Raw genomic sequence first — 14683 nt, 5'->3', positions numbered from 1 at the left:
AATGAGTTAAGTAAAAGGAGAATAAAGTAGAAAGAAAAAATGTAGAGAGATGAAAAGAGAATAAAGTAAGAGAGAGTAAAGTACTTTTTGTCAAAAAAAGGAAATAACTCAGCTATAGTGGGAAAACTCAAAAAGGAATACGACTCAACTACAAATGGATGGAGGAAGTATTTAAAATTTTTTGCTTCTGTCATTTTTATAATTATTTTATTATTTTATTTCACCCCATTTATGAGGTCTGAATCCGCTATTGTCGTCATCTTGATTATGACAATTGACAAACGGTAAAAAAAAAATTGTCATTTAATTGGGAAGGTAGAAGTTTTACTCTTTTTGGATGACTAGTCAAACTCATTAGAGTAGGAATATACTCCATCGATCACTGAAAAGTTTGAACATTTATTTTAATAAGAGTTTTAATATATAATTGGTAAAGTATGAGAAAAAGATAAAAATTAGTGTAAATAGTGTAGTAGAAAGTGAGCTCCATGTTCTTAATAGTATAGTGTAATGTTCAAGTTGTAAATAAAAAAATGTGTAGGAATAATTTGTTGTTTAACTATCCTTAAAGGTAGAAAGTTCATACTCCCTCTGTCCCATCTCATGTGATGGATTTCTTTTCGGCACGAGAATTAAGAAAATGATATGTATTGAGTTAAAGTGGATATAGTAAAGTGTGAGAGAGGAAAAAGTAAGAGAGATAAATAAAGAATAAAGTAAGAAAAAGAGAATAAAGTAAAAGATGGTTGAAGTTTTGTTTTTAGGTAAAAGAAAGGAAATCAATCAAGGTGAGACAATTCAAAATGAAAAGTTGATCACTTAAAGTGGAACAGAGAGAATAATTTTTAAGAGAAAATAGTCAGGGACTGTGGAAGTATTAAATATTTACTCCTTCCACCATGATTAATTGCCTTCAATTTATTTTTTCGTCCATTTACAATTAATTGATATTATTTTCTCATATTTAATGGATTCTACACTTCACTATTTTATTATATAGAGTATAAAATAGAATTAATCATGAAGGGAGATAATGGCATAAATCCAGCCTGATGCGTTTGCCAAGTGCCTACCGCAGCCTCAGTTTCTCCGTCGCGCCTTCCGCCGCCATCATCACCGTCCACCATAAGGTTCTTACTCACCCGAAATGTGAAGGTCACGCGATTGCCCAAATTAATTCAATCAGCACAAAAATCCAAGAGGATGATGTTGAGGCGGAAGAAGCAGCCATTGCCGGCGATTCTGTATTCTAATTCCTCTTGCAATCGCGCAGAAACCAAAATTGTAAGATTTTCTTATGCATACTTTTTTTTTACAATAATCTGTATCGATATTCTGTGATTAGAATTAATTCTTTGATTATATGTGGATACTTATATTTACTTAAGTTAATTTGTGGCATTAAATATTTTTTTCAATGATATCACATCTCATCTGATGTGAGTGATGTTTGCTGAATTATGATAGTATTAGTTTGTAGAGAAATGATTTGATTTGGATTATGATACTACAAATTTAGACCAGCTAGATACAGGACATTCTTAGAAAGAAAAAGAGAAAAAAAACATTAGAGCACACTTGTATGGTAAATAAGGCTAGGGGGAACTTGAGAAGGAAGCAGGTCTTGGAGGTATGGGAATCTCCACAGTTCCCTCCAACATTAGCAGAACTCTCTTCATAGTTGGACGCACCGACGGATCATACTGCACACACCATATCCCTATCTTCACCATCCTCTCCACTTTCCTTTCCTCCACCATTTCATCTCCCACGAGATTTCCAATCATCCTCGATGAATAACAGTCGTAAACCCAATCCTCGAGAATGGCCTCTTCCTCACTTCTGCTCCAATCAACACACTTCCTACAACATATGATCTCCAACAGCATCACTCCGAAGCTATAAACGTCTGCTTTCACCGTGATCGCCTGCTTTTGGTACCACTCAGGTGCAACATAGCCCTTAGTGCCTCTTATCCCTGTATGTGTATTAGTCTGATCTTGCTTCAGGAGCTTCGCCACCCCAAAATCCGATATCTTGGCACGCCAGTTATTGTCCATGAGTATGTTCTGAGGTTTTATATCGCAATGAATGATCTGCGTCTCACACTCTTGGTGTAGATACAGTATCCCCCTCGATATATCTCGAGCAATCTTCACCCGTTCCTCCCAGCTAAGCCGTTTCTCTTGATTGAAAAGTATGTCTGCAAGGGTTCCGTTGCTCATGTACTCAAACACCAGCAATTTGTTGTCTCCATCGAAGCAATAGCCGAGGAGCCGGACTAGGTTCCGGTGATACATCTTCCCGATCGTATTCAGCTCTGTCTGGAACTCTATCTCTCCTTGTTCAATTTCCTTCTCCAACCTCTTCACAGCCACCGTTTTCTGGCCATTTTGCAGAACCCCTTTGAACACTGTGCCGGAAGCTCCTCTCCCGAGCTCTTCCTTGAAGCCGTCTGTTGCTTCAGAGAGATGCTCGAATGTGAATGCTTGCAACGAAATTCCCTCCACAAAGTTAGCTCCGTCGTCCTTACTGATCTTGTTGTAGTCTTTCCGCTTCTTGTGAAACAAGATCCCTGAAATTGACAATGCTAAGACGCCTATAGACATAAGAACAATACCGATGATGAGGATGTCTATACACCGCTCTTTCTTGTTGATTCTTTTACCTCCAATGTTGGGTACCACCGTGTTTGTATTGAAGCGAATGAGAGCCATGTTTGAGTTTCCCAGAGACCTTTTGCCGAATCTTAATGGAAGCTTTTGCTTTCGGCATATGTTATCTTTGAAGAAGGCTGCTTCGCAGTTGCAGTCATCGAGGCATGCTTTGCTGCACTCTTCTTTACTCGTTATATTCAAAATCTCATACGAGTTATCCTCCCATTCGGTGTTTTCGACTGTTCTCATATCATCCGTTTTGGGACAGCCATGCGCCGAGAAGTTTCTTGAACAGCCGGCTGTGTTGTCGCCGGACTGAACAGAGACGAAACCGGGAAGACACGGACATTCTGGCGCATTATCCATCAGAATACAGAAGGCGTTGACTCCGCAAAAACCTTTTGGAACACACTCGTCGTCCGTGGAGGACCATCTCCTGGTAATGTTGATTTTATCGAGTGAGAGAGAGTAGATGCGGAAGATTCCTCCGACGTCGAGCCTCATGAGATTGATGTATCCCTGCGTAGGGAATCCACCATTGGATATATTCTTCAGAAGCAAGCTACCATTGAGCAGATAAAGTCGGCCATCGCTGTCGAGGTTGAGAGAGACGTTACTACCTGCTCCGTTTGTGCCTGATGCATAGTAAGCGAAAGTCCCTGTGTCCAGCGTGTTGATAGGATACTGCACGAGGTTTCCATCGGTCTGCATCTTCAGCCTGAAAATCCCTTTCCCATAGTCGGTCTCTGAGGCGCTGGAGAAGAGCTCTTTCCCTGGCTGGAGGCGCTGGCCGGGTAGGAGGGTGTTGGTCGGGTGATTAAAGCTCTGCCAGATTATTCTTGAATCAGAATCGTACAATACAAAGTTGCCGCTGTCGAGCATTGACGCTGATGCGATGGCTACGGAGGGGCTGATGACGTCTACGTCTTGGCCTTGCCTCCGGCGCAGGATTAGCCTGCCGTCTGTAGATAGTAGCAGGGAGATGACGTCGTTAGGGACGGTTGGATCGCTGTCCCTATTAGCAGTCCAGACGACAGTTTTGTTGGGAAGAAAGATGCCGATGCTGTAGCTGTTGACGCGATGAGGGAAGAATCCGAAGGCGTAGACTCCGGAGGGGGAAGTCCAGTAGGAGTTGGAGGTGGGTGTGAGGGAAGAGCCTAATGTGATGTTGGATGATCTTATTTGAGCTTTTGCTGCTGAAAATATCAGAAGGAGAAACAATATTGTGAAGATGGACATTGCTAACAAAAATGGCAAAATATGACATTTATTGATGAACAGATTGAGTAATAGTTATTCTTATGATTAAAAGTTTAAATAAGGGACACTGGGATCTGTTTATTTGATATTTTAAATTGAATGATTTAAAAATTCATCAGATTTTCTTTTTCTTTGATTTCATGGATCTTATTGTAGGGAAAGAGTCAGCGTTTTCTTTGTAGGACCGCAATTTGGAAAAATGGCACATACATTTATTGGAAGTGAACGTAACGCTTTGATTTCCAAGAGTGGACTAACATTCTAGTGCTGTTAATTTCCACAGACTGGAATGGGTAGAGTATAACGTTTATTATGGGACAGGAATTACTATTTGTATTAGATATTTAGATATTGTTATGGGTAAAGAGTATAACGTTTAAAATAGTATTTTACTTAAAAGTAGAAATATTTTTTTTACTTGAATTAATCTCAATAGATTTAATTTCTGTTCTTCTCTGATAAAAAAAGAAAATTAGAGTTGCGAAATATCTCTTGTCCTATTTATACATATATATATCTTCTTGGCAGTGAGAAGCGTATATTTCGTTCAACCGAAATTTGGAGAATGGCAAACTTACTTATTTAAGTATGCACTCTGGTTTTTATTAAAGTAAGTTACATAATGCCTTTTTTTCCAAGAGTGGACCGAAATTCTACAAAGGTGACGGTCTAATTTCCACGAATGTTTTTTTTTTCTTTTCAATTTTTGGTGTAACTATCATATTGAAGTCTTGGTCTGAAAGAAAATTCCACAACTATACATCTATACTTGTGAATGAATAGTTAGACTTAAGAGAAATGATGCGATTTGCATTATGACAAGCAAGTTACAAGACGTTATTCAAAACAAAAGGAAAAAAACATAAGATCACTCTCTTTTAAAACTAGGAACTTAAGAAAGAAGTGGGTCTAGGAGGTATGGGAATCTCCATAGTGCCCTCCAACATTAGCAGAACTTTCTTCATAGTTGGACGCAGCGACGGATCATATTGCACACACCATATCCCTATCTTCACCATCCTCTCTACTTTCCTCTCCTCCACCATCTCATCCCCGACCAAACTCCCAATCTTCCCCGTTGCATAACAGTCGTAAACCCATTCCTCAAGAATTGCCTCATCCTCATTCATGCCCGAATCAACACACTTCCTACAACATATGATCTCAAGCAGCATCACTCCAAAGCTATACACATCCGCTTTCACTGTGATCGCTTGCTTCTGGTACCACTCAGGCGCAACATATCCTTTTGTGCCTCTTATCCTAGTATACGTTTTAGTCTGATCTTGCTTCAGGAGCTTCGCCATCCCAAAATCTGATATCTTGGCGCGCCAGTTATCGTCCATGAGAATGTTTTGAGGCTTTATATCACAGTGAATGATCTGCGTCTCGCACTCTTGGTGCAAATACAGTATCCCCCTTGATATATCTCGAGCAATCGTCATCCGTTCCTCCCAGCTAGGCCTTTTCCCTTTATTGAAAAGTATGTCTGCAAGGGATCCGTTGCTCATGTACTTGAGCACCAACAGTTTGTTGACTCTATCGAAGCAGTAACCTAGGAGCCGGACTAGGTTCCGGTGATACATCTTCCCAATCGTCTTCAGCTCTGTTTGGAACTCTATCTCTCCTTGTGCAACTTCCTTCTCCAACCTCTTCACCGCCACCGTTTTCTGGCCATTCTGTAGAACCCCTTTGAACACCGTGCCGGATGCTCCTCTCCCGAGTTCTTCCTTGAAGCCGTTTGTTGCTTCAACCAGATGCTCAAATGTGAACACTTGCAGTGAAATTCCCTCCACAAAGGTAGCTCCCTCGTCTTTATTGATCTTGTTGTAGTCCTTTCGTTTCTTGTGAATAAAAATCACAGAAATCGATAATACCAAGACGCTTATACACATAAGCACAATGCCAATGATGAGGATGTCTGTACGCCGCTCTTTCTTGATGATTCTTTTACCTCCAATGTCGGGTGGTACCGTGTTTGTATTGAAGCGAATGAGAGCCATGTTTGAGTTTCCCAGAGACCTTCTGCCGAATCTTAACGGAAGCTTCTGCTTTCGGCATCGGTTATCTTTGAAGAAGGCTGCTTCGCAGTTGCAGTCATCCAGGCATGCTTTGCTGCACTCTTCTTTACTTGTCAACTTGTCCAAAATGTCATACGAGTTATCCTCCCATTCGGTGTTTTCAACTGTTCTCATATCGTCCGTTTTGGGACAGCCATACGCCGAGAAGGTTCTTGAACAGCCAGCTGTGTAGTTTCCGGACTGAACAGAGACAAAACCGGGAAGACACTGACATTGCGGCGCACTATCCATGAGAATGCAGAAGGAGTTGACACCGCAGAAACCTTTGGGAACACACTCGTCGTCTGTGGAGGACCATCTCCTGGTCATGGTGAGATTATCGAGAGAGAAAGAGTAGATGCGGAAGATTCCTCCGACGTCGAGCCTCATGAGATTGATGGATCCCTGCGTAGGGAGTCCACCATTGGTGATATTCATCAGAGGCAAGCTACCGTTGAACAGATAGAGTCTGCCGTCGTTGTCGAGGTTGAGAGAGACGTTATTACCTGCTCCGTTTGTGCCTGTTGCATAGTAAGGGTTAGGTGCTGTGTCGGGCGTGTTGATAGGATACTGCACGAGGTTTCCATCGGTCTGCATCTTCAGCCTGAAAATCCCTCTCCCGTAGTCAGTCTCTGAGGCGCTGGAGAAGAGCTCTTTCCCTGGCTGGAGGCGCTGGCCGGGTAGGAGGGTGTTGGTCGGGTGATTAAAGCTCTGCCAGATGATTACGGAATTGGAACCGTAGAGAACAAAGTTGCCGTTGTCGAGCATTGACGCTGATGTGATGGTTGCAGATAGGCTGATGACGTCTTCGTCTTGGCCTTGCCTCCGGCGCAGGATTAGCCGGCCGTCAGGGGATAGTAGAAGTGAGACGACGTCGTCAGGGGCGGTTGGACCACTGTTCCTATTGGCTGTCCAGACGACAGTTTTGTCGGGAAGAAAGATGCCGACAGCATAGCTGTTGACATGTTGGGGGAAGAATCCGAAGGCGTAGACGCCGGAGGGGGAAGGCCAGGAGGAGTTGGAGGAGGGTGTGATGGAAGAGCCTAAGGTGATGTTGGAGGATCTTCTTTGAGCTTTTGCTGAAGTAGAAATGAGGAGGAGAAACAAGATTGTGAGGATGGACATTGCTGTTAGTCTAGTAATGAATGATAATAAGGTTTGGTTATCTTATAGTGTAAAAGATTCAAGTATGGGTGAATTTATAATCAGATCTTTTTTTATTCAGACACTTGATTATAGATTTACAGTATAGTGTTTACTTTTACTTTGTGTGGGTGGAATTTGGAAGAAAAAGAAGGCACATGCATTATATGGAAGTGGACGTAACGCTTTAATTTTCATGAGTGGACTGAAGATTCCAGTGCCCAGCACTATATGTCTAGGGGTGGGTGGGGTTTTTCAATTTTTTTAATCTATTCAAAAAATTCTATAAATACATCTCCACTTCTTCTCATTCCTTCACTTCTTCTCTCCGTAGATTTTAACATTATAAACAATTAATAACATCATAAACAATAATAAAAAGAAAAATATACTCCTACCAACCCCATCTAAATGAAACATTTCATATTCGGCATACGATTTCTATATTTTTTAATTTATGAACTAAGTGGAGAATATATATAAAAAGAGATGGACAAAAAAAACTAAGAGGAGAAATAAAATAAAAATAAATGAACCATGTATTACCAATGTTATGCACGGGACATAAGAAATTTGACCCTAACTCGACCCGAAATCTTCGAGTTCTTATTGGGTCGACCCTATAAAGGTCCCAAACCCTATACGTACGTGTCTGTATCGGTTAACTTCGCGCAGATTCGTGTCGGATAAAAAATTGTCCGCCTTACTTTCTTTTACCCCTTTTCTTTCATTAATTAAAATATTCAAAGTCCATCATTTATTCTAGAAAATATATAAACAATATATTATATCTCGTAAATATCTAGATGTACAAATATTCATTACAATCATTTAATTACACCACAATAAATTTAATGTACCATTCAATAAAATAAATAAATTAAAAACCTTTAAAGTCGAAATTGTAGTAAGTATATTTATTATAATGACTCAACTACTCTGGCATAACTCGAAAGGAATAAAAATTGTTCATTAGTTTGGTTTGTTTACATGCATTTATTTTATTATAATTAAAATATAAAAGTAAAAATATTATTAATAAAATAATAAAATTTATGATCATATTAAAAAGATTGATGAAAGCATAATCAAATCCACCTAAAAGTATAAATTATAAGTATTTATTATAATAATTTTTTAACAAACTAACTTTTTCAGTAAAGATTAACATGTTACTATAAAAATTAAATATAATTAGTGTCATAGACCTTACTATAAATTAGTTCTCGAATAATTGCAAATTAACTACATATATACACGAACTTTTTAAAGTTCGTGGGAAAAACCGGAATTCATGGAAAGTTGGTGATTTTAAAAGCAATTACCCCTAATTAAAAACATATTACTTTTGAAATTTTAGGTTTGGTATATGTATATAATTAGTGTTGTAACTTTTCTAACAGAATATAATTAGTAATATAGTAGAATTTACTATAATTAATTTCGACAATTAATTGGGAACTAGCTCCATAAATACATCAAGTGAATATTCAAATCTCACTATAACTATAAGCTGATAACTTTGAAATTTTAAGTTTGGTATTTTAGTTATTTTCAATTTTAATATATTATTCTTTATTTATTTATAATTAATTAGGTTTTTTTTTTACTTAAAGTCTTGCAAAAACGTAGTAATAATAAATTACAAAAAGTTTGGGAGACGGAGGGAGTATTATTCAGTACATCGTATATTTTATTGTTCAATACAAATTATTGTTCCGTAGTATATTTTATTAATAATTATTTTTGGCCATGGAAATTAATTAATTTATTTAAATTTTGACAGATATAAAATAAATTAATCATCCCAACATCCAAATTAAATCCCCATTTAGTTAAAAAGAGTATCAAATGGTATAAATCTGTTATACTGCTGTTTTCATTTATTATAGAAAATACATAAAAAAGCCTGAAACAAAGCTCAAATATTTTACTACTACTACAACATAAATTATCAAACCCTAATACTTCTTCATATTTTGACAGATATAAAATAAATTAATCATCCCAACATCCAAATTAAATCCCCATTTAGTTAAAAAGAGTATCAATTAGTATAAAACTGTTATACTGCTGTTTTAATTTATTATAGAAAATACATAAAGAAGCCTGAAACAAAGCTCAAATATTTTACTACTACTACTACATAAATTATCAAACCCTAATACTTCTTCACACACAGGAGGCGGCGCCCCCCTCTCCCTCTCCCTCTCCCTATCTCTCTCCCTCTCCCTCTTCCTCTCCCTATCTCTCTTTATCTTCCCAATCGGAGCTGCTACTCGCCGCCTCTCCTTCCGCCCCGACTCGCCGCCCGCTCCCTCCGCCCGACTCGTCGCCGCACCTTCCGCCCGCCCCGCCGCTCCACCGCCCTTCATCGCCGGTTCTTCCGCCATTCTGTCATATCTCTCTCGGTTTCACGCCCCAACCCAGTTGTTGCCGTCCCGGCCCCGACAGCCACTGCATTAGGTGGCCGCCGTCACCCTCTGTTCTTTCATGCCGGCGTTGCCCTTTGTTTGTCGCCGGAGAGGTCGCCGGTTTCGGGCAGAATATACCCAGGAGATTAGCACTGCAATCAGAAAATTAGTTCACGTTAGTTCACATGAATGAATAAATGAATTCTCAACCAATTCTACTTCTATTTATCATTATTTCAAAACTTGTTTGGGAAGTCTCATTTGATTGGACCATTAATTTGGCCACTGCTTTTTTTTCCATTTTTCTATTAGTATAGATAAAAAATGAAAGCTTCATTGCAGCAACACAACTTTCAAGAACTCTCTCTGCAAATTATTTATGTAAATAAAGGGCTCGTCTGGTAGCCCGTAAATGGCGTGAAACACCATTCTTCCCCTTCTTTTCCATTGTTTGGTAGCACATACACCATTCCAGCGACCCGGTATACATTCGTCGGGTTTCACGGCTACATCTACTCTTATCAGCGCAAGTGTGTCAACACTATCAGAGTGAGGAGTGGTATTAGTTTTTGGCTTTCGCCGATTACGCTGAAAGGAAGCTACTTGTACCAATTTTCCCTCATTTGGCGGTAATTACTTGCGTTTTGTGAACCCAGAAGGTGAAATTTGGTCGTTGCTGTTGTGTAATTCTACACTTGCCGGTGTCGGACTCTTTTCAATTCTGGTTCCTTCGCACTACCTTCATCCGGGTATGTCAAATTGTCCATTTTTGGGTTCGATCTGTTGGATGTGAATATGAATTTGGTGTTGATGTTTGAATTTGGGTTTGATTTGAACAAATTTGACTCTGCATCTATAGCTTTACAATTTGCACAACCGAATTGCATTGTTTAGGAGCTCAATCTGTTGGGGAATGTTTTGCATATGCGAATTGTGTGTGGTTGTGATGTTGCATTCTTTCTGGATTTGTGCCAATTTTGCGAATTTGTGCTCGATAAGTATGGGTTGCAGAGTTTATTTCGTCCTGCATCCTCCAATGTTAATTAATATTATGATAGCTTAGTTACCGTTCTGTGCTGCCGTTTTAGTTCGAGTTTGCGCTTCTGTGGATTGCGATCTATTGGTTTGAGATTAGAAAATGTTATTTTGTCGTAGTTCTTTGCTTCTGTCCTTTGAGCAAAGTTTGAAATTTTGCATATGTATTTCAGTTTGTCATGAATAATTGATTTGGGACAGCCTCAAAAAATGTCACTCCAATTAGATATTGTGCTTGTATGTTGCTGTTCCTAAATTTGGAGTTGAGAATTGATTATTTTTGTCTTGATTCCAGTGGTTGTGAATTTGGTAATTTCAGTTTACCATCTATACTAGCGTTCCTAGTTCTACCAAGGTAGTCGCTCTGTGATGGAGGAAGGAAGGGGAAGAATCTACCTTGAAGTTAGGCATTGTGCTTGGAGTGATTGGTGCAATTGTGGCGATATTGGGTGTTTTGGGGCTGTTGATTATTGTTATTTACAGAAGGCTGCAGAGGAAAGGGCTTGATGAATTCAGAAGTGAGAGTTTTGTGATGGAGAAAGGCTCTCCTTTGGGAAGTAAGCATCAATCCTAGTAAAATGAATTGTGTTTTAGTCTATTTTTGATCTATGAAATGAGTTTGGTGTTTGCACTTTTAATCAGGGCATGTTCCGCAGCCGATGAGGATGGCATCGATAGGGCGGCCCCTGTACCATAAGTTCACACTCGAGGACATGGAGGAGGCAGCGAACAACTTTGATCCATCCAATCTAGTGGGAGAAGGGCAGGTATGTGTACATATTGCTCGGTGTCACTCTGTGTTTGTGTTGAATAGTAGTATGATGTTTTGTGTGAATTATGGGAAAAAATGTTGATGAGCAGCTATATAAAGGAAGGCTGAGAGATGGATCTGTAGTGCTTGTGAAATGCCTGCTGAAACGGAAGCATTCTCCTCAAGCTCTGCAGCACCACATGGAGGTGATGTCCAAGCTGAAGCCCTGGCATTTGGTGAGGTGCTAGGCCACTGCATTGTCCCACCAAATTGGAACCTGCGTCGATAACTAAATCATCAAGGAGAGGGGTAGTTTAGTCACGGTCGATTTTGTTTCCTTCATTCTCCATTTCAACCAAACGCTGGAAATTGGGCCAAACTCCTACATGGGCTGAACCAAACACTACAATTCTATCCACCAAATCATGAAATCCCATTTACTATAAACCCATATTAAATATTTTACTACCTACCAACGCACCCAAAGTAAATAAATAAATGAGACATCATTTATTACACATCACTTTCCATTTTCCCACCAAAAAGGGTGTTCTAGTAATTTCAACAAACTGCCACTTTTAAGTAGTATAGATTTGTGGTTTTCAATATTTAGAAATTTTAATTTTCTAATTTTTAGGATTGTTATTTTATTTTATTATCTATGAAATACTTTTGAACTATATATTTTCCTGTATTTTAATTTTAAAATTAAAATAATAAATAGTGTAAATTAAAAGCTATGATCCGGGGAGTTGAATAATATCTGGGGAAAGGCGTGGGGAGAGGTTGTACCTTGTAAAAGTTGTGGTTTGGGACCCAATCTAAAAATCACATCAAAATACTCATTAAATTATTTGTCCTCTAAATTGGCATGTTAGTGGATATAGTAAATGGTGGACTAAAAGTTTGAAAAATGGCAAAAATATCACGAAAGTAGTTAAAAGACCTCAAATATCAATGCTAATAAAATTCAACGAGGGCCGCACATACACAAATTCTATTATCCATGGACTATATTTGTAGTTACTCTTTATTTAAATATATTCACTCTCGTCTATTAATTATAGTTTGATTTGGAAGTGAAACAAATGCCTTTTTTAAAGAGTCGACCGAGATTCAAGAAATTCTACAAGTCGAAAATGGTGTACACATCGAAGGCCATCGCAACGGGAGCGACGAATGAGGTCTTCTATTCCACTTTTACATTTTTAATCATATTTAATTTAAATAAGTTAGGTTTAATAATACTCCTATGATTCATTTGTTTGTGATTTAGTGTATAAAAATATGGAATTTGTGACAACACAAATTTTGATACGAAATTGGTTAAGTATGAGAAAAATAAAGTTCTTAGAGTATTGCTAATGAAAAATGAGATCAACCTCAAAAATGACAAAAACTTGCTAAAATGGAAGCGGATTAATTTTATGGAACGGAAGACGTATTAATTTTTTTAATAATATATAAATGAAATGAATTAGTAAAATACGAAATCTATTTAGTAATATAATAAAATTGAATAAGATTTGTAATGACAGACACAACCAGTGGTGGACGCAGTAAGAGGTGCCCTTCCCAAGAGTTCCATTTTCTTGATTTTTCTACCTTTTAAAATTTTTTGGAAATTCTAAAATCATCTTCAACCCTCACCAAGATATTCCTATTATTTTAGATGACTAAATGATCAGATGTTGAAAAGGAAGGAGGTAATGAACGAAATTAAAGAATCGATAATTACAGAGGTGAAAATGTAGCAACAATCGATACCATGTGGTTGAAGAAGAATAAAACATTTATAAAAACAATATTAATAACTCTTATTACTAAAGCATCTGGTAAAATGTGCAATGTGTGAAAATGTTGACATATTTAAAAAGAGGTCATGTTCCAGTGACGAACGTAGAAATGAACGTAAGTTGAGTAAATTTTCAAAATTTTACTTAAAATAAATTTTTAGGTGATTTAGTTTATTAATAAGGACTTTTATAAAATAATGAATAAATTTATAATTTTATAACAAAAAAAGTTTAAAGAAAGAATTCATTAGGGGTTAAACTTAAATCCCTCCCCATGAATACGTAGTTCCGCCCATGACTGTTCACTTATATGTACAGTGCTGCTTAAAAAAATTGCCGTGTAACATTACAAACAACATTGCCGTGTAACTTTACAAAAAAATGCCGTGTAAACTAATTCTCTTCATCTCACGATAAAAATTACATTTTATTATTTCGATCCGTCCCAAGTCACAAAATTAACTATACACAAAATTTAAAATGACCAATAGAAAATCTAATTATAGGGCTTTTCACGGCAAAAACCATCATTTACAAAAGTATAGTTTTAATTTTCTTTCACCACCATTCATAGTCAATCATTTGTACACATAGACGAATAATAAGCTGTCACGTGGCAAAAAAAAAAAAATCTGAAAAAAGACGGTCAACAATTTGCTGGTCTTTTTCCAACAATATTTCTTGTCCAACAATATTCGACACACTATACAACGATCTATAGATTGCTGCGTAGTGTTCTAAATATTGCTGTATAAGTGGTGTCACGGTGTCACTTTAAGAGGGGTTGTCATTTTAACACAAACCTATATATATACATACATATATATATATAGAGTTGTGATCAATGTCGAACCAATTTTAAAGACCGAACTAGAGACCAAATCTAGGCCACTAGATCTAGTTTTTTTGATGAGATGTGCTGCTGTGAAAAAAATTTCGGCTTCATTACTAGCCCATTTTACTTCATTACATAGGTTTATTACTTCATTCTGTACTTCAAATGCTTCTACACATACTTCATTCCAATAATTTATTATATTATTCCATGTGTTTATTAAACCATATTAGCGCCAAGGCGGTGGTGATAGATATCGTAGAGAGAAAGAACGGCACAGGATGGCGAAACCACATTTACGTACTGAAATGAAGTAAAAACCTACTGGAATGAAGTAAAAACCTACTAGAATGAAATAAAAACCTACTAGAATGAAGTAATATATTCTGGAACGAAGTTAAATCTTCGTAACATGTTAGTATGACTTATTTACCTTCAGATGAATTAAAATAGGCTCGTGTTGAAGGCGAAAATAATTTATAAATTTCTGTATCTTATCCATAAAAAACTAGATCTAAAAGCCCTAATTTGGTAGGGTTCGGTGGTTCGGTCTTTAAGAGTGGATTTGTGGATAATGGGACTCTCTCTCTCTATATATATATATAGGGATGTATTCAAATCCTTTTCATATCTTTTGTCCTTTTTCCTTCTTAATCCTAGCCCCACGATTTTGTCATCTGACGGTTAGATTAATGCCACGTGTCATTTAATAATGCACATTTTCATTCTAAT

At 37.6% G+C, this 14683-nt stretch overlaps 3 protein-coding genes across 6 annotated transcripts; 1 reads left to right on the top strand and 2 right to left on the bottom strand.

The window, feature by feature from the left end:
* Positions 1-956: 956 nt before the first annotated feature.
* LOC148932161 (putative LRR receptor-like serine/threonine-protein kinase At1g14390) lies at positions 957-12170 on the top strand. 4 transcript variants are annotated; one of them, XM_089064448.1, is made up of 5 exons: positions 9235-10093; positions 10191-10283; positions 10865-11126; positions 11212-11336; positions 11431-12170. In XM_089064448.1, exons 3-5 carry the CDS (start codon positions 11102-11104, stop codon positions 11566-11568), a joined length of 288 nt encoding a protein of 95 aa, XP_088920574.1. In that variant the 5' UTR covers positions 9235-10093; positions 10191-10283; positions 10865-11101; the 3' UTR covers positions 11569-12170. The 4 variants fall into 4 exon arrangements, 3 of the variants coding, with proteins under 3 accessions (XP_088920576.1, XP_088920574.1, XP_088920575.1); XM_089064450.1 differs by lacking the exons at positions 9235-10093; positions 10191-10283 and adding an exon at positions 995-1284; XM_089064449.1 differs by having other exon boundaries at positions 9235-10283; positions 10889-11126.
* On the bottom strand, positions 1474-4018 carry LOC125201962 (G-type lectin S-receptor-like serine/threonine-protein kinase LECRK3). Its single transcript, XM_089064447.1, has 2 exons — positions 2669-4018; positions 1474-2575 (listed from the first exon to the last, which is right to left on the bottom strand). Exons 1-2 carry the CDS (start codon positions 3894-3896, stop codon positions 1596-1598), a joined length of 2208 nt encoding a protein of 735 aa, XP_088920573.1. The 5' UTR covers positions 3897-4018; the 3' UTR covers positions 1474-1595.
* On the bottom strand, positions 4707-7254 carry LOC125201963 (G-type lectin S-receptor-like serine/threonine-protein kinase LECRK3). The gene has a single exon (XM_048100270.2). The coding sequence runs from the start codon at positions 7100-7102 to the stop codon at positions 4802-4804; it is 2301 nt and encodes a 766-aa protein (XP_047956227.2). The 5' UTR covers positions 7103-7254; the 3' UTR covers positions 4707-4801.
* Positions 12171-14683: the final 2513 nt, after the last annotated feature.

Source organism: Salvia hispanica, chromosome 2 (genome assembly GCF_029641045.1).
Source record: "Salvia hispanica isolate PSC_SH4W2 chromosome 2, Shi_PSC_v1, whole genome shotgun sequence".
Classification (NCBI taxonomy): Eukaryota; Viridiplantae; Streptophyta; class Magnoliopsida; order Lamiales; family Lamiaceae; genus Salvia; species Salvia hispanica.
This window is presented reverse-complemented; position numbering and strand designations above follow the sequence as displayed.

Excerpts from the sequence above, each read along its gene's own strand:
- LOC125201963 (XM_048100270.2), bottom strand. The coding sequence starts at position 7,102 with ATGTCCATCCTCACAATCTTGTTTCTCCTCCTCATTTCTACTTCAGCA.
- LOC148932161 (XM_089064450.1), top strand. The coding sequence starts at position 11,102 with ATGGAGAAAGGCTCTCCTTTGGGAA. Across the intron at positions 11,127-11,211 it reads GAAAGGCTCTCCTTTGGGAA|GGCATGTTCCGCAGCCGATG; the intron begins GTAAGCATCAAT and ends ACTTTTAATCAG. Across the intron at positions 11,337-11,430 it reads ATCTAGTGGGAGAAGGGCAG|CTATATAAAGGAAGGCTGAG; the intron begins GTATGTGTACAT and ends GTTGATGAGCAG.
- LOC125201962 (XM_089064447.1), bottom strand. The coding sequence starts at position 3,896 with ATGTCCATCTTCACAATATTGTTTCTCCTTCTGATATTTTCAGCAGCA. Across the intron at positions 2,576-2,668 it reads GGTGGTACCCAACATTGGAG|GGATCTTGTTTCACAAGAAG; the intron begins GTAAAAGAATCA and ends TGTCAATTTCAG.